This window comes from Polypterus senegalus, chromosome 6 (genome assembly GCF_016835505.1).
Source record: "Polypterus senegalus isolate Bchr_013 chromosome 6, ASM1683550v1, whole genome shotgun sequence".
Taxonomy (NCBI): Eukaryota; Metazoa; Chordata; class Cladistia; order Polypteriformes; family Polypteridae; genus Polypterus; species Polypterus senegalus.
The window spans coordinates 18,370,113-18,391,214 of record NC_053159.1 but is presented as its reverse complement, the minus strand read 5'-3'; the positions used below and the strand labels follow the sequence as shown (position 1 = coordinate 18,391,214).

The 21,102-nt window shown below is 36.1% G+C and overlaps 1 protein-coding gene across 2 annotated transcripts in view; it reads left to right on the top strand.

Annotated features, from left to right (window-relative positions):
* Nucleotides 1–247: 247 nt before the first annotated feature.
* The window catches only part of rcc2 (regulator of chromosome condensation 2), a 34,450-nt gene continuing 13,595 nt past the window's right edge, over nt 248–21,102 (top strand). The window contains exons 1-5 of one of the 2 annotated variants that reach the window (XM_039755456.1): nt 248–492; nt 5,851–6,064; nt 9,063–9,156; nt 16,445–16,588; nt 18,449–18,580. In XM_039755456.1, the coding sequence (XP_039611390.1) occupies nt 5,861–6,064; nt 9,063–9,156; nt 16,445–16,588; nt 18,449–18,580 (574 nt within the window). In that variant the 5' untranslated portion in view covers nt 248–492; nt 5,851–5,860. Of the gene's footprint in view, nt 493–542; nt 1,083–5,850; nt 6,065–9,062; nt 9,157–16,444; nt 16,589–18,448; nt 18,581–21,102 lie in introns of those variants that run through there. The other variant, XM_039755455.1, reaches the window with a different exon arrangement.

The window sequence follows — 21,102 nt, the reverse complement described above, 5'->3', positions numbered from 1 at the left end:
GCCAGAGTCTTAAAAAAAACAAGCCAATTAAAATTATAGCAGAAGTTAACTGGCAGCAAAAACTGGTCACTAATTAAGAAAATGGTCAGCATGTAAACCAGCAGCCCGCTAGGATCTGTGTAGGACACCCCTGGGCTACAAGAATGAGTGTGTAATAAATGAGAAATGCGGCTAAACGTAGGTTTTTTCCTCACCTGCAGTCTTCCTTTCCGCTAGGTGACGCTGTAAAGCTCTTATTTCGCCGTTTTCCACTTTTTTTTAAGCACACCCCCTCCTCCCCGTTTTCTTCCCAGCTTCCCCCCATGTGTTTCTGTTTCACGATTCATATTTACATTTTAACAAAAAGAAAAACAGACAGCGCGAGAAGGAGGAGGGGGCGCCGCTGCTTTGTGCGTGGATCCCCCCGTTTCTGACATCGGCGGATATCTTCATTTGTGGTACTCCTCCGTTGAAAGCGAGAGAAAAAACAAATCAAGAGGCCGGAAAAGCGAGGTGAGTTTCTTGTATTTTGATAAAGGGAGGGGGAGGTCTTATTTTAGGGTCACATGGGGAAAGGGGGGGTGACATTGATATTCTTCGATGTGTTTTTTCCCCTCTTCATCACCGACTTAAGAAAAAATGAATTGAGCTGCAGGCTAAACCCACGTGGTGCAGTCGGACGGGCTGCAGATTCTTTTGTTCAAAATCAATCAAAAACAGGAGGAAGAAGAAGACGGTAACACGGAGACCGTGAGGAGGAGAAGAAGAAGAAGAAGAAGAAAAGGAGGAGGAAACAGAGTAGCGTGGGCCGGAGGAGAGAATTGAGAAGAAAGGGGGAAAAGCGAGAAAAAAAGGGGGAAAAGCGAGAAAAAAAGGGGAAACAAGTAGGAAGAGAGAGAGAAATTCGAGAAGAGCCAGAATTGATCAAAAATAAAAAAGTTGCGTGACGAAGAGCCGTATTGGCCGCAAAGACAAACTTTTGGAGCTTTTTTTCCTACATCCTACTTCCCGATTGGATGCGAATATTTAAAAAAAAAAAAATTCTAAAAGTTTGAAGGGGATTGTTCCACGACAGGAGAGCGTCTTTTTCTGCTGAATTTAATGTAAGCCGCTTTTTGAGTTTTTAATTTGGTGACAAGAATGGCGAGAGAGTCAGTTGTATTTCAGTAATAATAATCGTACCATGATGCGCTTTTTCCAAATAATAAATTAATAAAGCCGGCGTAGGACATTGCGAGTGAGTTTTGCTGTTTTCACCTCGGGTATAGGGATGCACATTAAGGTTCTTTTTTGTAAATGCAACTTTTTTTTCTTAAACATGATTGGGGAAACGTTTTATATTTGAGCGCAGGTGTGAAGTGGACGCGCCGTTGTGTACATCTGCCCGGCTAAGACGGCAGACAAAGAGGCGGAAGGCAGGAAACGGCGGGCTCCACGGCTCCCCCGCCGACATCTTTCTTATTTCCTCAGTTGTCTTTAATTATTTATCTATCAACGCGTCTGCTCATTTGATTGTTACCGCAGTGTTTTTTTTTTTCTTTCTCCAAGATTTACTTTACCGAGTGCGATTCGGAAAACCGACTCGTTTTTGTTTGTATCGACGTGTCGGTTGTAAAGTTCTCTTTGGGGCAGCATTTTTTTTTTTAGTCTTTTGGGAGAAGCGGTTGCACGGGAAGTCGGCGTTTCTGTCACACAATGGATGCTGACGGTGGTGGAGGAGGAGACGATGAGGCCCGAGAGTGGGCGCGTAGATGAACTGGCGCGCGTGTCCTGGACAGCCACGCGCCGCACACGCAGCGGTCGAAGGCGGGAGACGCGCGCCAGTCTGCTCCCGGGTGTCGAGCGCGGCGGCCTTTGTCTTGAGAGGGGGCAGGGATGGTGGGGTGCCATCCGGCACGGCGGCTGTTGCCGTTTACATTCATGTTCTTATCCCTAATGATTTCTTTGGAGAAAACGTTAAATGAAGTGAGAATGTGGTAAAATTAGTTATTTTAAAGCTACTTTTTTATTTAGTCCAATTAACATTGGCAGTATACCGTTAGTTTAATGGATGACTGTTTATTAGTTTCCCATAGTTCGCGTGTAACCATTTAATTGTTCATTAATGTCCATTGTTTCATTATATCTGTAGTATGTTTCGGAAAAAAAACTAACTTGACAAGTCAGTATTATTGTTTTTGATTTATTCCCGCGGCAGCCTTTCATGTTGTTTTCCACTCCCGCGACGCTGAGCATCTCTTCTGTCTCGAGAGCGCCTTTATAGAACTTTGGCACATTGCGGTTATCTCGCATCTCTGTGACGGGCTACTTCGAACAAATTGCGTGGATCGGAGTTACGCGGAGGTATACTGCCTGTTGTGTGGAAACCTTCGCTAACATGGCACTGGTGTTTGGTAACATAATTTCAGATCTTCGAATCTTGACTTGTTCGTGGTCACATAGTGTCATATCCTGTTAGTGCCACTGTACAAACGGCGATGTGCAAGTCACATCACTTTCCTGTGCTCTAATTGGGAAAACAAAAGGCACGTTAGCAGTTGTAAGTCACCTTGGATAAAAGCGTCAACCAGATAGGTAAAATGTTAACCTGCTCCTGTGAGGGCCGTAGCCTCTGAAGGGCAGAATTAGTGGCCTGAGCCGATATAGGTCGGTGCTTGGGATGGTAGAAGTACGGACGTCAGCACATTGTCACTTCTTCCTGCCAGTTTAACTAGAGCAGGGATTCCCAAGTTCAGTCCTCGGGTGTCACTGTGTGTGTGTTTGGGGGGTTATTCCAGCCAGTTTCACAAATCAAATGGTTCGGTTTCACTTGTAAATTAGCGATCTAGGTTTTTTTTTTTAATTTAGCCTTTCTTTTGCGTTTAGAACTATGTGCTGGTATATTTACATGTAAACAAAATTGAGAAACTTTCATTTTTGCCTTATCTTTTAAATGTTAACTTTCTTTTACCAAATTATTTTTAGTTCACATTTTCCTGTTGACTTTACTGCCTTAATTGTATCAAAATACTGACAATGAGTGATGAGATGTGCAGCCAAAGGTACAAATGAAACTGAATGTTAAGTTCATCATTGTGGTAATTAGTAATCAAATACTTGGCTATGTGGTCCTAAAGTTTAGTCCTACAGATCGTCTTAACTGAATGTGTTCATAACAACCTTCTGGATTTCGTTGTATTCCTCCCTTTAATAAACACACTTATTTTCCAGTTCTGCCTGTTTTGTACAGAAACGTCGGAAGCATTTGTTTCAGACATTTTTTTTTCTTTTTAAGGTTTTGCTCTTTATGTTCTGATTTCACCCTTTCCTTATGTTTATGAAATTGTATTTATAAGAATTGGTTGTAATCAAAACCTGCAGCCACAGTGATACCTCATAGACTGAAATTGGGAACCTTTGAACTAGAGTGTCAAGTCTATAGTGGTATAATTAAGTCTGTGATTGGACATTAACCCATGTTACTGTTAATTTTAATCCTTTGGCATGGTGGGTGATATGTAAAATAAATATATTACAAACAACCATACAATATTAATGTAAAGGGCCCCCCCCACCCCCAAAACTCTGCAATTTCCGTGAAAGACTGGTTCGTTTAGATTTGGACACTCCTGATGTGTTTGGGTGTATATCAAAACAACTGGACTAAGACCCCTTTGGAAAGTAAACCTGTAATGATTAAAATGTGTGAATGTGATCTGACACGGTAGTCTCTAACTACATGAGATTCTGGGCATTATATGTGAAAATTGTGTTTGCTGTGGTAGTCATGCTAAGTGTCTGCTTCCAGTAATTAGGGAATCTTATTCATAGCATAATTAGTTGAGAGGTTAACATGGAGCTTTAAAAACAATTAATGGGTAAAAATAAATATATACGTTGGTAATTGTGCACACCATTTAATACAAATCATGTGACATTTGTACATGTCAGTAAGGGGAAGTCTCACACCTGATTCAAGTACCTCATAATTTCTCCTTGCACATGCAATCATACAGCAGTTGGAAAAGAAACAAAAGGTGTGTTCACTTGTGATCAGGTAATAAAGCACATATAGAAATGACAAGAAGTTAACAGTACTGCCTTCCTAATCTTACTCCACAAAAGTTGTGTGCAGGTGGGGTGTCCGTTGAGTGTGATCTGAAATTTTGTTTGGTGGTCCATCGATTGTATGCTTTTTCTTGTGTGTCTTTGAAACTTCTAGTAATAGGTTGCCATCATACTGACATCCCACCGTCTCTGTTATCTTCTTTCTACAGTATCCCTTGATATCCCGATGGAATCCTTCACCCTGCTGTTCACTTACTGGTCCATGATTTTTAAGAGAAAAATACAAATTGAAATCCAAAAAGTGAACTTTGAGATAAATATTGCAACCCAATTCCTTAAACTTGACTAATATATTTTTCACATTTTTTTTCCAATTTGAATCTTTACCTTGATGTTTTTGATATTTGAATAAGCAGGCCTTTTGTTCCAGGTCACTGCACCGTCAAATTCTTCATCAGAAATCAGTTTTCTGATGTGTCCAACAAAAATGCCGTCTTTCAGTTTAGCTTCAGACAAATCTGTAAACTTTTAGTACAAATGCATAAAATGGGTTCTATCTTTTGAGCTGGCTTTGACAAGCTGCTTTATTACACCAGGCATAATATGAAGTGGTTGGTTCTAGAATTTTATCTGGATCCACCACCAGATGAAAAGTATTTTTTGAAAAAAAAATAGTGATGGAGAAAAATGATTTTCATTTTTTAATTCAGCACCCAAAATATGTAAAAATCGTGTGGAATGATCAAAACAATTTTTCTTCGTATACCTGTGAAATGGATATTGTGTGTTTTCTATTGAGTTTTCCGTATTATGGGTGATCAGATTCTTGATTGATCAACTGTTCTGTGCAGGACAGGCATGTGTTCACAAATATATTGTCTCAAATCACCAGAAATGATGACCTATGGGAGCCTTAGGAGTACAAAGTATGCTACCTTTCACTCTGAAAGATGTAAGAGGTATCATTTTTATATAAGGACGCCACAAAATTCTCAATTGAGAATTATTTTGTACACCATAGGTAAGGTAAGCAAAAATTGTTTTTCTAACCTGAAAGATCAGGCCAAATCTACTTATATAAATGTGTCAGTAGATGACTAAACCTACAGAATTGCACACCTGTTCTCGTTTTGGTCATGTTCATCAGTTTTATTGATTTGTAGTTTAATTTGTTCAGTAGATGCTAGTATAGGACGGTTTTATGGATAGTGGTGCCTACTTGGGTCACTTGAACCTTTGTTAAATTTCTTGGATGTGGTGTAGCATTTATGTATGTTGCATGAGTTCCGGTCATCAATCCAAGATATGCTGTCCATTTAGTTGGAAACTCTAAATCCACTCAATGCAACCGTGTTCCATTGATGAATTTAGACCATGATTATTATTATGGTCAAGATGATCTCTGGCTCTTGCAACTTTTGAAGTGGAAGAAACTAACTTAAGGGAGATTTTCTAATCAAAATAAGATTACTTTATTTATACAGTTGTTTCCTATGACCTACTTTAGACTATTTTAGCTGTTTTTCCTAAACTGATGTTTTCCTATGGTGTAATTCTTGTAGTGTTTTATGTAAAGTATACTTTAAACCAGTTATTTAATGAAATGGTTTAGTTAAAAATGGCATTGTGATTATTGTTTGAATTTTCAAATAAGCTCTAATTTGTCTGCACCTTTTTCTGAAACTATCAATTACAAATGGTGCAGGCACCCAGAACTTGACTAAGGGATACTCCTCCTTACAGCCTGCTCGCAAAGTCATTTTTAAGTTTCTAAAAGACTCAAAAACATTTGACTTATTTTATCCTTTACCAACTTGATCCTAGACTCAACATAATGCCAAGAAAGAAGGTCACTGACATCTCTGGAAATGGAGGAATTAAGAGAAAGCGTGCTGGTGGTAGGAAGAAGGACAGAGACTTCAGCAGTGAAGATGAGTTTGATGATTTTGAGCAGGAGAACACAAAGAAACCAGGAAAAACTGCCACAAAGTCAGGAATGCAGCCAGTCACGGTTGCTGATGATGTCAAAGAGAAGATTGTAAGATTTTAAACATTTGTGTTTGTTTTGAAATAATGCATTCCAGTAAACAAACCTGATTTTATACTTGGGTTGTTAGAGTGAAATTACTTTAAAATAAAATCAGTAGATGTTTAGGACACGTTCTTTGTAATCAGGTCCTTAGCTGACTTGAAGTTTCAAGTTTATGCTCTTTGTGTGAAAATTCAGAAAGTTATTTTTAGGAGCTGCTCAGAGTTCCACTTAAGTGCTTTTTATATATTTTGCGTATAATAAGTGATGTGCAATAGGGAATGGTTATAGCTAAAATTAACACTGTTGAGTAGGGAATCCTTACAAATTCAACTGATAGTAAAGAGGGTGTATAAAACTGTATTTGTTGAAATTGTTCTTGCTACAAAGTCCTATGGTATGCAATATTAAGGAGAGCTTGAGATTCATTTTTGAAATGGTTGGTGGGTACTCATGAAATGAATACTTGGAAATTTCAGACAATTGAGATCAAAACCCCACCATTTACAAAGTAAGTCAAGAGTAATGTGCAGTCATGAAAAGGCTGATCTGTAAGAGATGCACTGCTGTAATTCATTTCCTTCTGTGCCAATTGTTTTCTCAGTGAGAGTGGTAGCCCTTACTATGTGTTTAGTCACTGTTTTTTGTTTGTTTGTTTTTGGTCTGCCGTTCCTAAGAGCTTTGCATCAGCCACATTTTCCTGACAGTTCAAGGATATCTATCTTCTAATATACAGTATACTTTGGTGTGCTAAAGCATTTTTCTTCATACTGAGTTCATAATCTAGTGTGAATTTCAGTTCTGTTTACATTTTTGTCCAAAGAATTGTGTATTTCATTGGTGTGTGTGATGTTTTTTTTGTGTGTGCATATGGATAGATGTACAGCTAAGTTCACAATTAAGTAGCACACTGATAAGAGAGACCCCAGAATCAGTTCTGAACCACCAGAGTAAGGGTTATAGAGTTAAAGTCTCATCCAGTTATCTATTAATGTTTTGCAGACCAAAAAGTGTAGAAACATTTTGAAGAATGCTTGTCATTAATATACAGGTTTATATTTTTCACTGAATGGTCTACGAGTAGTGTAACTATGAATTAGTGACCATTCCCTTGGGCTACCTTTAATTAAAAGCTTAAGAAGAGCTGGATAAAATTGAGCAAGAGATTGAATCTAATGAATCCTTATTTTACTTGGTCACTTTACAGATACAGTTGACACTCTTAACATGTTTTAATACAAAATTATATATGAGTTATACAGGTCAAATCAGATTATACAGGGTGGGCCATTTATATGGATACACCTTAATAAAATGGGAATGGTTAGTGATATTAACTTCCTGTTTGTGGCACATTAGTATATGTGAGGTGGGAAACTTCAAGATGGGTGGTGACCATGGTGGCCATTTTGAAGTTGGCCATTTTGGATCCAACTTTTGTTTTTTCAATAGGAAGAGGGCCATGTGACACCTCAAACTTATTGGCAATTTCACAAGAAAAACTATGGTGTGCTTGGTTTTAACGTAACTTTATTCTTTCATGAGTTATTTACAAGTTTCTCTTTGTTTACAGCCATTGACATGTTGCAGTGGTTAATACGTGAGGAGCGGATAGAAATTGTGTTGATATCTGGTGAACGTAGTAACCGGGTCATTGCAGCAGATTTCAATGCAAGACACCCTACGAGACCACCCATCTCCCATGCTACAGTTAGCAAACTGCTTGCTAAGTTTCTTGAAACTGGTTCAGTGTTGGGTTTGCCAAAATGTGGACGCATGAAAACGGTCACTAATGAAGAAAACATCAGTGGCTGTCCTAGCTTCATTCAGCAAGAGCCCACAGCGTAGCACTCGCCGCATGTCACTGGAGAGTGGCATTAGTCGAACATCCTTCGGCAGATATTAGCTACTCACAAATGGCACCCTTACAAACTCCAGCTACTGCAGCATCTCAACGAGGATGACCCAGATCGGTGCACTGAATTTGCAGAATGGGCAAAACAAAAATTGGAACAGGACCCTCAGTTTACGCAGAAGATTTTGTTCAGTGATGAGGCAAACTTTTATGTGAATGGTGAAGTTAACAAACAAAACCACCGCTATTGGTCTGACACTAACCCACATTGGATAGATCCCTCCAAGACTGTTGGAACAAAAAAAATGATGGTATGGTGTGGTATATGGGGTACAAAGATAGTGGGGCCATTCTTCATCAATGGAAACCTCAAGGCCACTGGATATGCGAAATTGCTACATGATGATGATGTGTTTCCCTCTTTATGCACTGAAGCTGGCACGTTCCCTGAGTTTTTCCAGCAAGATGGTGCACCACCACATTATGGGTGTCAGGTCCGAGCATTCCTAGATGAACAGTTTCCTGGAAAGTGGATTGGTCCTTGTGGGCCAGTTGAATGGCCCCCAAGGTCTCCCGATCTGACCCCCTTAGACTTTTATCTTTGGGGTCATCTGAAGGCAATTGTCTATGCTGTGAAGATACGAGATGTGCAGCACCTGAAACTACAGATACTGGAAGCCTGTGCTAGCATTTCTCCTGTGGTGTTGCTATCAGTGTGTGAAGAGTGGGAGAAGAGGGTTGCATTGACATTCCAACACAATGGGCAGCACATTGAACACATTTTATAAGTGGTCAGAAACTTGTAAATAACTCATGAAAGAATAACGTTACGTTAAAACCAAGCACACCATTGTTTTTCTTGTGAAATTCCCAATAAGTTTATAAGTTTAAGTTACATTTTTTAATTATGGTGCCGTGGTTTCCAAGTAAGCTATTTAAAGGTTACATTGAAGTATTTGATCTACGTACATCATTTCATTTTAAGCTTCTGTTATTGAATAAAGTTGTTGTATAGTTAATATTATAAAAGTTGTACCTTGACATTTTTAAAACTACTGCATTTAATTTCAGATTTAGGTGCTGTTTCTTATGTAAAATTACAGTTACATCATAATATAATGCAGTTCTCAGTTAAAAATATTATTTTTGCAGAAACTTGAAAGTTCTAAGTTTAAAGGTCAGCTTCTGATTTGTGGAGCCACCAACTGGGATCTAATTGGCAGAAAAGAAGTTCCAAAACAGCAAGGTACAGTGAATTGTTTGCGAGATATGTTTTTTTTTTTGTTTGTTTGTATGCATGTCTCTAGCCACATCATCACATTTGGTTTCTAAAGACTTATCCTCCTCATCAACCAAGTACTAATGATTGTTGTTACCCTAGGGTTGGGGGTTTTGATAATGAGGTGAAATTTTGAAGAAGCTTAAAGTGTATTTATAAGTGTGATTTTTTTTTTATTTTTATTTTATTGGTTAATAGCTTAAGAATAAAGGGGTTCTAACAGAATAATAAGCTTTAAACCTTGTTAATCATTAAGTGATGCTGACAGTATGCTGTCATTGCATAAAATTACTTGGTAGGTAAAGAAGTGTCTTGAGCCATCATTATATATGAAGTCCATACATGGATGTCTTTTATGTACACAAACAGGTGGTTTAGTGCGTCCTGGTAGATTTAAGCTATTTTACAGAGCACTGCCCTTTTATTTAGGTGCATTTACATATATTTTAATCCGTCAACATACAGATAAATGGTATACTCCAGAAACATTTCTTATTATTAAACATTATGCAGTTGTCAAACTTGTTGGAGATCTTAAGAGTTTTGGATAAATAACTTGTTAAAAAAGACCTTTTATATGTAGGCTATTACTAGAGAACAGAATATAGAGTTACATGTTATATAAATATTTCTATTTTTAATGTACTGGTATATGTCAAGATGTCCTATTTTAACATGCAGGCAGTTTCAAGAACATTTTCTGTTACTGTTATTGTGACACTTGTTCTTTTTCTATCCCTTATGTTTCTAAAAAGTGCCTGAATATCTAGTATTCTTTAGTCATAGGGCTTCATCATTTGTTAGAGTTGTGAATTTTTCTCTAATGTAACCACAAAGATTTAAACGTAGGGTTTATATTTAAATATACAATCTTAATGAAATACCTGATGTTTCTTACATGTGGACAGACTAAATTATTTAGAAGTTTTTTTTCCAGTAAATGCAAAGTAACTACTGCTTAAAATCAATGCTAAACATAAATATTCCAAAGATTCAGTAATTCAGTGTCACTGAAGTCAAAGGCATTTTGGGATGTTATTTATACCAAACTCTTTTGTAACGGTACACTTTTCATACTGTGAGCTTGTGAAGAAAAACATTACTGGGTATGTAAAGTGAACCTAAATTTCAAATGATACATACTTTAATTTTTCCAAATTTTTGCCTCCTTTTTTAGATTTGTCTGAACTTTAAGTCTACCTTTGTGAAATTGAACTTGGCAGTTTGGCAGTTATTTGTGAGTTTCTATAAAATGGGCTTTGTTGTGTTTTCAGGCTTTCTCATATAGCTGAATCAGTCTTTGCTGCTGTTTATGCCTGTGTACTAATCCATAATTAGCGATTGAATGCAAGTGCAAAAATTGATTATAACTAGAGATGCCATTGCATTCATTTCAGTAATTTGAATATATGCTGTGTATGCTTCAGTCAAATGTTATTTGTTTTACTGATTCTTAAAATGAGTTCCAAAAATCCCAGCTAATGATACAAATTTAATGTTGGCCGATTCATTTTCAGGAATTATACCATTTCAGTAGCCCCACTAATTGCATACCTCAGAGATTGAGTTTCTATTAACACATTGCATGTCATACAATTTGCTTTGTGCCTCAAAACATTAATGGATGTTTGGCAGAAGTGGAAGTTTTAAAATACTTACTAAGTAAGTTTTATTTTAGAATGATGTGTAGATGGATATATGCTGGCTTGGCACCCTGTTCCAAGTTGGGATCCCATTTTGCATCCAGAATAGGGCAAGCACTGATTCCCAGCAATCAGGAAATGCTTTTACTGGTCAGAAAATTAATAATTGGATGGAAAACTGCAGCTATGTTAATAAAAAAAAAAAAATCTGGAGAGAAGTGAGAAGCTTCTGTTCCTTTATTGTTACTGTGTGTGGCACTATATTTAAAAGCTAATACTGTAATATTGCTTTCTTAATTTAATCCTGTGTGTCACTGTATTTAAAAGCTAATCTTACTTGGTTAATTTACCCCACTAACCATCGATTGGTCACATCATGCTCTCCAAGCATGCATGAATTGTGTAGTTTTATTAATTCTATAATGGCTCAAAAGTGGTAATACTGAAAGTCTTCTATTGCCTTGAAGACACAGCACAACCTCCCTACTTTGATCAAATATGTGGGATTTTTAAATAATATACGAGACACCTGCAACCCCGTGACTAAATTCAAGCTGAGTAATTCTCAGAATTACTTTTTATTGTTTCATGTTTTGCAGATTCCCCATGATAGGTGTATAGTGAATTTTGAGTAAGGCTGAAAGTAGCCAGTATAACAGACACCCCCTTTTAAAAAATATGTACTTAAGAGTAGGGCTGGGCAATGTATTAAATTTTCAATTTGATATTTAATAAAAATCAGTGTGTTCAAGTCAGTGTCAGTGTTCAGCACTTTTTTACTTTTCCTCACTTTTAAAAGTTATTTATTGCAAAGGTGACTGACTCACTAATTAACAAACACTATTTTCTATTTAGCTAAAAAGCTGACATTTGGCAAGATGATGTGTCTAGGGCATTAGGTATCCACTAAGAGGACATTTTGATATTCCAACTGCGGCTGGGCGATAAAACAAAGATCATTATCACAGAGTAACTTTTCCTCCGTAGAAGCTTAAATCATGTTCAATAGTCCATATAACTCATTCCATCCATGTTTTGACAGATAACACGAAAAGCCAATAATGAGAATATTGCTGCGTTGAACCAATTGTGTGGCTGGAATAGTTACGGCCACGTCGGGATAGGTTGACTCGCACAGTTTGGAGTGTAGCAGCTCGCAGCTGTACACGTGGTAATGTCTGGGTTGCAGCAGCAGTGTATGTTAGTAGTGGGAGTGAGATAAAAGAGAAAATTACAAAGGAATGTTAACTAAACCTCAAATATTTCGCGTTACCAAAGAAGGTGCCTAGATGAACTCTGCCAAAGGCTCAAGAGACAAAAACATTGTCGAAAAGAATGTGGCGATATTTTGGCTATTTAAAGTTCAACAAGAAGCAGAGTAGAGTACATTGCAAATTGTGTCAGAAGAATGCACCCTCAAACACAGGTAATACCACTAATATTTTTACAATCTGAAGCAGTGCCATCCTTTAGAGCATGCGTAATGCAAGACTTTATAGTCCCAGACCCAAGCAAGTGCTGCACTAATGGGAATTTCTTGTGCCTTTGTTTTCCTTGGAGCATAAGCAGACCACAATTGAGTGAATATGTCAGTTTTTTTTTTTTTTTGTTTGTTCTCCTTCATTTACATTTGAAAGCCGCTTGAATTAGTACTGAGGATATATACAGAAAGTTGCATTGTTTTCCACTTATTTAAAACCATTTGAATATGTACAAAGGAAGGGGTAGAGTATAGTGTTTTTTTTTTACACCTATTAATTATTACCTACTTATTAATGCTACTTTATCTCTTTAGAACTGACCAAATTTACTTTGTGTTTTCCTGTAAAACCTGAAAGCTTTAAGATTTTGGTTTTAGATTTAAGATTTTGGACTTAAGATATTTTTTTATTTGGAGTTGACCAACAAGTTTAGTGTGTTCTGTAAAACCTGAAAGCTTTTGACTTGTATTTGTATTTTGACTTTTGTATTACCTAATTTATTTGGAATTTACCAAAGAATTTACTTGTGCGTGTTTTGTTCTCCTGTACCACTTGAAGCTGTTGAATGGTCATAATTAGGTTTATATAATATACTAAAATCTTTTTATTCATTTGAAATGCAGTTGTAAAATTTACTAGAGTACATTTGTCATTTTTAGCTTCGGACAGAAAATAAATATTTAAACCAAAATTAACCATACATCTTCACATCTCACTTAGGAGTAAAAAAATGAACTTTTAGGCTTGACAGAAATAGTAATTTGATTTGTCGTCATATATATCTATCCACTGATATGAAAAAATTATCGTCAGAATGTTTGTCTATATTACCCAGCCCTAATTAGCAGTTATAAAAAAAAAAAAAAAATAGGAAAATTATCTTCCTCAAAATTTCGAAGTGCCTTAATTGAATTGTTTGAAATTTGGTATAGAAAAAAGAAAATAAGCCTACATGTTTTTTTGGACTATCCATGAGTTCAGTGTGCTAACATGTTGCACAGAGCTGACTGAAGTCTGAGAGGGACTAGCAGCTGTGCTGAGGTTATGTCACTAAGTGTAAATGAAAATCTCCAGCTGACCTGATGAGTGTAGTAGGCAAACGACACCGCTGAGTAATAGGGTGGACTAAAAAGTGACAGTCTAGGATAGGAAAAAGACATGGAATTAGAAGTGCTGTGCCAAGGGAGTTGTGAAGTAGAAGGGAGGAAGAAGTTCTGCTAAAAAACGTTTTCATACACAAGACTTATTTCAAGTTGTATATTGGGTTTAATCAGTTAAAATATAATCACTTTTGATTAATAATTTACCAGTTTCACAGAATATAATAGAGATGTATTCAGTTTGGTAATTCTGAATCAAATTGTCCATCTGGTAGTGAGACAGTGGGAGCAATACCAATCAAATGGCAATGATATGTATATGAATGATGTGCAAAATCGCTTAACCTGCACTACCTTTTTGTAGATTAACTGTAGATTAACTGCATCAGAAATTTTTACAAGTGTATTTGAAGTTTAGAGAAATGGCATACTTGCTGAATCTGGGTTAAACGGTCAGCTAGTTAAGATTGTTTCACAGAAGTGTTATGCAGGGTTCATTTTGATGTTTACAAACTTATTACTGCTCTTGATCTGACTTAAAATTGGTTATACCAAAAATTGCAATTAAGTACATTGTTTTTCTTATCTGATATGACTGAATTATGTGAAAACTATACTAATAAAACAGAAAATCTTAAGTGCCATACTAGATATAGACGATACCAGATGAAATCAATTTAATAAATCTGCCACTAAATAGGCACAAAAATCCTGAGGTCAGCAGAGCTGCAGTTGCTTTATATAGATACAAAAATTCCAAAGTGAACAGACTTGCAGTTATTAAATATTCTGAAGTGAACAATGTTGCAGTTGCTAAGCACACGCATAAACATCCAGAAATGCACAGTTTTGCTGTTAAACATGCCTCAAAACATTGATTTGAACAGAATGTTCAGCATGCAGACCAAAAAAGATATTTACCAAAAGTTGCATTACTGGGTTTTATTTTAATTTGCACATTCTTTATAAATAAATTCTTAACTTGTCCATGAATGTTAAATGACCTGTTTGAGGCATCATGCAGTTGTTAAATTTTGAGAAAAAAGTTTCATTTGGTAATATTTGATACTATTGTAACAAGTTTTGGAGTTTGTATAGAAAATGTGTAAACACATGTTTATATGTTGCACATGTTTATGTGTTGCTGATTTTCAATCTTTAAGGTGCTTTGCAAACATTTAGAAACCTATCAAATTGCATTTTGGTTCAAAATAATCACAATAACAATTTAAGTGCATATTGGCCTAGTTTTAGATATGAGGTACATTTTTGCAAGCACGGGACCCGTGAAGTGCTCTACATTGACGTAAAATTTACTCCACCATTACAGAGTCTTAGGTCGTCATTTTGTTGGATTAAATGGAACTTTGAAAATTCGGCTTACTAAGAGTTTGCTCATAATGACATGTTAAGTCTGTTTCCGGGGTGTTGGGGTGAAGTACATTGAAGTTCTGTGTAGATGTAATGGATGTCCTGTTGTATTTCACAACCCAAATAGTATCTTTCTAACTTGTAGAAGTTCAGTCAAGTAAAATAGTGTAAAACCCTTAAAATCAAGACCTAAATTCTGTAATGTGTGGGCCCCTAAAATTCAGCACTTTACCAAACTCCGTCAGATCTGCTTGCCTTTGGTGGAAGTAAATTCTGGACATGAATTGGATGAATGAAACTTTAGCCATAACATACACTTGGACCTTTTATGCACTTTGGAGGTTAGGGCAGGGTTATTGAAGACCTGTAGCATGCGTATGGTTTTTGGTAGCCTTGATGTAAATTTGCATGATCATTGTAGATCTCCATTCTATGTGTTCTGACTGTTGATCATCAGGTTTTATTTGCTGTTGTGGTAAGTACAGCAGTGTGAACTTGCCGGTAGCATGCACGTATTGTATGTGGAAATGAATTATAGATGCACTACCCTTAAGTTTCAACACAGCATTACTCTGTTTCCAGTAAATGTCTTTACCCTTCCACATGTAAATGAACTGTTTTAGATATTTGTTAAATTTGTTGTTTTTAACAGTATTTTTTGCTAGATTTTATTTATACTTTCAGTACTGAATGTTTAAATTTTCTTATGTGCACATGATATTCTTATTTACATCTACTGAGATATGAAAAATACCAATACATGTTAATATACAACAGCAATATATAGATTTTGTTTGTACATTGGAGGATTTGTCATCCTCTAGAATGGAGAACAAGCTGAATGTGTACAAGATGTATTCCAGCTTGGGGCTCAATTACTTATACCACCAAAGTTCTAATATTTCACATACTGGGGACAAGTCTGGTCTGCTTGATCACCTCTTTACTACCATAAAACCAATGAGACAGCTCAAGATGCAAAATTTCATCTGCTAATGACATTGGTTTTTATATAGAATCTACATTGACTTGGAGAGTTACTTTCCAAATTACCAAAAGTAAGGATAAAGTATCCGTTTGACTCCATTGCCAATTAAAAGTGTCTACTTTGCAGGGAAGATCTAAAAATAAAACTCTTGAGGGCATTGGCACTATGGCCTTTGTTGTTACAACTGTGAAATGAAGCCAGCCCCATAGAGAATTAGATGATTGCACTATGGTTTGGAGACTTTAGTTGTATGAAGCTAAATGATGGCCATGTATTGGCTAAATATGTTCAATCCAGTTTCAGATTTATGGGTATCAAACAAAGATCATACAAAGATATGCCCAAACTTTTATTGAGTCAATTAAGACCCACTATCTGATTTAAAGTATACAAGTTCGATGTGTGGGTGCAATACTTGATTGAAAAATGGTGTACCATATACACAGATATTGACTGGGCTATAATTGAAATCCGCCCTCTTGAGGCTATGAGGATCACAATGCCTATCATTTAACCAATGCTGCTTGAGTAACAATGTATTTGTAACTTGTAGCCATAAGTGACATTACCTATGCTGCTATGGAAAAAAAGTACTTCATTTTTATTTTCAGTGGTATCAGATGTTCTTAATATTTAGTTTAATATCGTTTTTTTCCTCCTCTCTTTTTGCAGCTGCCTACCGAAACCTTGGTCAGAACCTGTGGGGTCCTCATCGTTATGGTTGTATGAGTGGCATTCAGGTTAGAATGGTTGTATCAGGTCCCTGTGCCGCCCATAGCTTGATTATCACTACTGAGGGGAAGCTCTGGAGCTGGGGTAGGTACTAATGGATGTTATTGGAAGATGTTTAGACCTTGCAGTTTTTGTAGCTGTGGGTGTTTGACCATGTGCTGTACAACTGCCATTGTTAGAGTTTGAACCAAGTAAAGTGAAACTGTCTTCAGTACTACTTTCTGTATTATTAATTTTATTGATTGACTGAGCTATAGAAATTTTCAGTGTAGTGCACACACTTCCAATTTGTAAGGCAAAAATTAATTGGTAAAGCATCTCACTAGGGTCTCTTAAGAGAATTAAGCTTGGAGTCAATATGTACAGTGTTGAGCCTGAAAGCAAGAATTAAATTCCTCACCTTTTTGTTTAATTGCCGAAGATTTGAGGTCATGTAAACATTGTGTGAGCAGTTATATAGGCTTCAAGCCTATGTAAAGCTGCATATCAACAGCATGAAAACAAAAGAAAGTGTTTGCCTATATGAGCGAGAGAGATTTGCATTAAAATAAAGCTGTGTAAAATGGCATGGGTAGCAGGTTCTGGAGTGGAACAAACTTGCACCTCAAAATTGAAATTAGTTCTGAAAGATAAGAGAAACTCAAATTGGGAAGTAACTCTGTATGGACTGCACAGTTAAGCATACCATATTAAAATTAAATGATAGATGTTGGTTGCAGCAGTGAGATCAAATAAACCAAAACAAAAAATTTACCATCTAGTTTATAATACATACACCTACTGGTGTAAGTCACAGAAAATGCTATTGATGAGGAAAATTGATCAGAACATGGCATATATTGTAAAGGTGATCCAAGGAGACATTATGTACCACCACATCATCACTTAGCAAATTAAGAAAAGTAAGGGTTATGTACCAAGCCTGAATATCTGAATGAAAGATCAAGGAGGAGAGCGTTAGAACTTATTTGGCTGAAACTTTGGTATTAGGAGGGAATGAGGTTACGAAATCATTAGATGTGAATGACAAGTGGGGAGTGAGGAAGATTGTGGCAGAAGGTGACAGCGTGAGCTATAAGGAAACAGATTGCTTGAAAACAGTTGTGAGGGTGCAAGAAGCTAAGGGATCGGAGTTTGAAAGTAAACTATATATTAAAAATTGTAAAGTAGATGTGGAAAGAAAAACAAGTTGTATTTTGTGTAAATTGTTTGAAAAATAGGCAAGAATCTTTATGATTGATTGTAATGAGAGTAATAAATACCATGAAGTAAACAAGTTGCTAAGTAAGGAGAGTTAATGTGATGGTGCTTTTTATTATGAGAAAATAGGACTGAGCTATGAGCTTCAAAAGTGGAAATTGCAAAATCACTGAAAAAAGATGGATAAAGCAGGTGGCCCTAACTGGAATCCTCTTGAGTCTACCAATCTCTGATTCAGGGACTCGTCTCCAAAAAATTAATTTTGGCACCCATGGTGGTGTTCTCGTCATACACTTTTATTGGAATAGCTTTGGCCACCTTGTACTTTAGAAACCATTAACTCCCACCCTGACCTTTAGAAAATTCTGAGCTACCTTTGTCCTTCAGTTGTTTAAAATATTTTTGGCTTAGTTATTACTTTTACCTTATGTACAGGTGGGTTCTTATTTTTTTATGTGCATGCAAGTTAGTGAATAGTTTATATTAAAGTCCCAGTTTCCATTTGGACAATATTTTTTAAATTGTTTTCCACTTTGGTATTACCAAGGTTTATGTTAAAGACAAAAAAGTACAATTTAAATGTTCCATTTTGTAGTTAAAAATAGTATAACATTTTAACAAGGTGCAATAAACATTAAGTGCTCTGGAAGGTCCCCATGTACTAGGATTAAAAAAAAATACATTGTAAAACAGTATTTGGTTTAATTGAGGATTCAACAGTTGCTGTTGTGTTTTGTGATCCAGGTCGCAATGATAAAGGACAGCTAGGTCACTGTGACACCAAACGTGTAGAGATCCCCAAGCTAGTGGAAGCCCTGGCAAGTGAGGTGATTGTGACAGCAGCATGTGGTCGCAACCACACCCTAGCACTTACAGGTAAGAAGTCTTTTCAGATAGTCTCTGTCAATACTACTATAAAAATAAAATATATTATTATTGTTGTTATTACTAGTACTAATAGATAAGTAGGAAATTGTATTTTTAATATTTGGCTTGCAGCCAAGACAGGAAAGAGGTCATCAGTAAATTATAAATCTTGCAAGTCTTCTGTTTTGTGTCAATGAGTTGTTTCAACAACTTGGGATATGTAAGCCTTGCTGTATGTAACTGGTTAATACTCTGAAATGTACGCTGTCCCTGGTTTTTTTTTTTATGTACGTTTTTAGGTTGGCCGTTTTAATTACCTTAATTTAATAAGGGGTGTTGTATGCTGAAGTTTAGAGCTCAGAGTTCTGAATATTGATAAATAATGATTAAGCATTTAATTTGTTGAGTCTATTTACAGTTTAAGTTATACTTAACCATTTACTCATTTTAGCATCTCAAGAGGTGCCACGTTTTATTTATGAGGGGCGTAGTAGAATCCCATACTCTTAGCCATAATATATGAAGATTCAAAAAAGGGAAAGTTCTTCTTCAAAAGGGTGTTTATGGTTTGGCAGTAATTACAGTATAATCTGATGCTAAAAAGGTGCGTAATTTTATCCTTGATCCTCATCGGTGATATTTAGCATGAATATAACAAAGTGGTACCCTTTTTATGTCACTATTACATTTGTACAGAAGTCCAAGTAAATTTCGACCTTTTTTCAAAAGAAAGATGTTTGTGTTTTTTTTTTTTTTTAAATGTCATGCAAATAAGTATGGTATACCATACTCTGATACAGATTTATAATTTGTAATATTTTGACATCAGATTTTCCACAGGGCAAACAGTGCTAGTGTCTCTTTAAAATATTTGTGACATTGTTTTAGTCAAGTGCTTTACTATTTAGTGCTTTGCAGCTCACAGATAACAGTTGCACAGAATGCCATGTTTTTTGTTTTTTTTTTACAAAAAAAAGGGCAAATTTTGTACATGGGGTAACTGGATGAAAAGTGGACATTTTGAAGGGACTTTCTAAAATTAATTACATTACGATTTTGATTGCATATGTATAGTTAATGTTCTTGGAGAAATAACAGTAGTGAATCATCTCTTTGCTTCTGCATGGCTCAACAGTGACTGTAAGAAGCACACCTTTTCCCCCTTTTAAAAAAATAATAATCTGCAAAAGATTTGTTTGGTACCCTGCCTGTGTTGCATTAAGATACTTGAAAATTGTTTTGTCACTTTATATACTGTTACTGTAGGTGGACCTGAACAGAATAGCTAATTTTCTATAATCTTACCACACTGTGAAGGTTAACTGTTAGTGTAGTTAAATACCTCCCCATTTTTTCTTCATCTTTAACTTTGGACAACATAGAGCATTAGAAAAGGCCAGAGAATGTATTGCACATTTCTTCATACATATTCTACATTTTCAATTTATCTCAAATATAATCAAATGGAGTACAAGTTGGCAAAATAATAAGTTCACCAGGATTATGGTAACCGTCTAATATGTTTAGATTACTACATGGCTGCCTGTCTTAATATGTTGTGTACTCTCTGGTCCTACATGGTCCTGGGTGACCCTTGAATCCAGCATGCTGTCTGCATAGGGCAGCAGAAGTGGCTTCAGAATGAAAAATGGCAGAGTGACAGAGTAAGCCTTTATGTCAACCTTAACTTAAAGTAATCCTGTGGCTTTGTGACACACAATCAACCATATCCTGTACCACTATGGAGGCAGCATTTATCGGTGAAGCAGCTCAGTCAGACATTGCCCCAGCCAATGCTTTGTTCCTGTCAGCATTTTTTTTTTTTCAAGATTCAAACTCTGACAAAATTCAAGATTATCTTGATTACAACTCAAACAAAGTATATACGAGTAATTAAGTTTTAAACTACATTCTCAAATCTGCTTCTCTTCCAATGTCGTTAATTATGTCAATCCCTTTCAGTCCAATCTTATGTCATAGCTGCCTGTATTACCACAGCCTAGCTGTCCTGGCCTGTCAATTGGAATAGCAGCCAGGGCTGCCTGCATGCAGAAATCATAGATGATGAATGGATTGGATTATAAAATTTAAAATATAAATCAATTAAGTAAAAATAATTTAAAAATATCTATCATGCTAGGTATTTGTTTTAAACAACAACCTAGTGAGAAAATAATGGCCTATTTAAAACTTAGAAAATAACAATCAAATATACTATGCAAGGAACGGTGCAAATATTTAGAATCTGAAAGGCATTTACTAAACATGCTGACTTTTGTCACCTTTTTTTTTTTTGAGCAGTAACTTTAGATTAAGTGTTGTTTCTGTGTCTCTCTGTTCGCTGAATGTGTAGTGTAAAAGGGTTATATGATCTGTTTTGAATAAGATGTAGGATTTTAAATGTTACTGGCACATACTCATTGTAATGCATGCTTTTTTAAAATTTTAAGTAGGGATGCTGCTGTTGGGGGTTTCTAGAAAATCTGATTTGGCTTGCAAATTTCAGGGCATGCTCCATCCTTTTTCAGTTA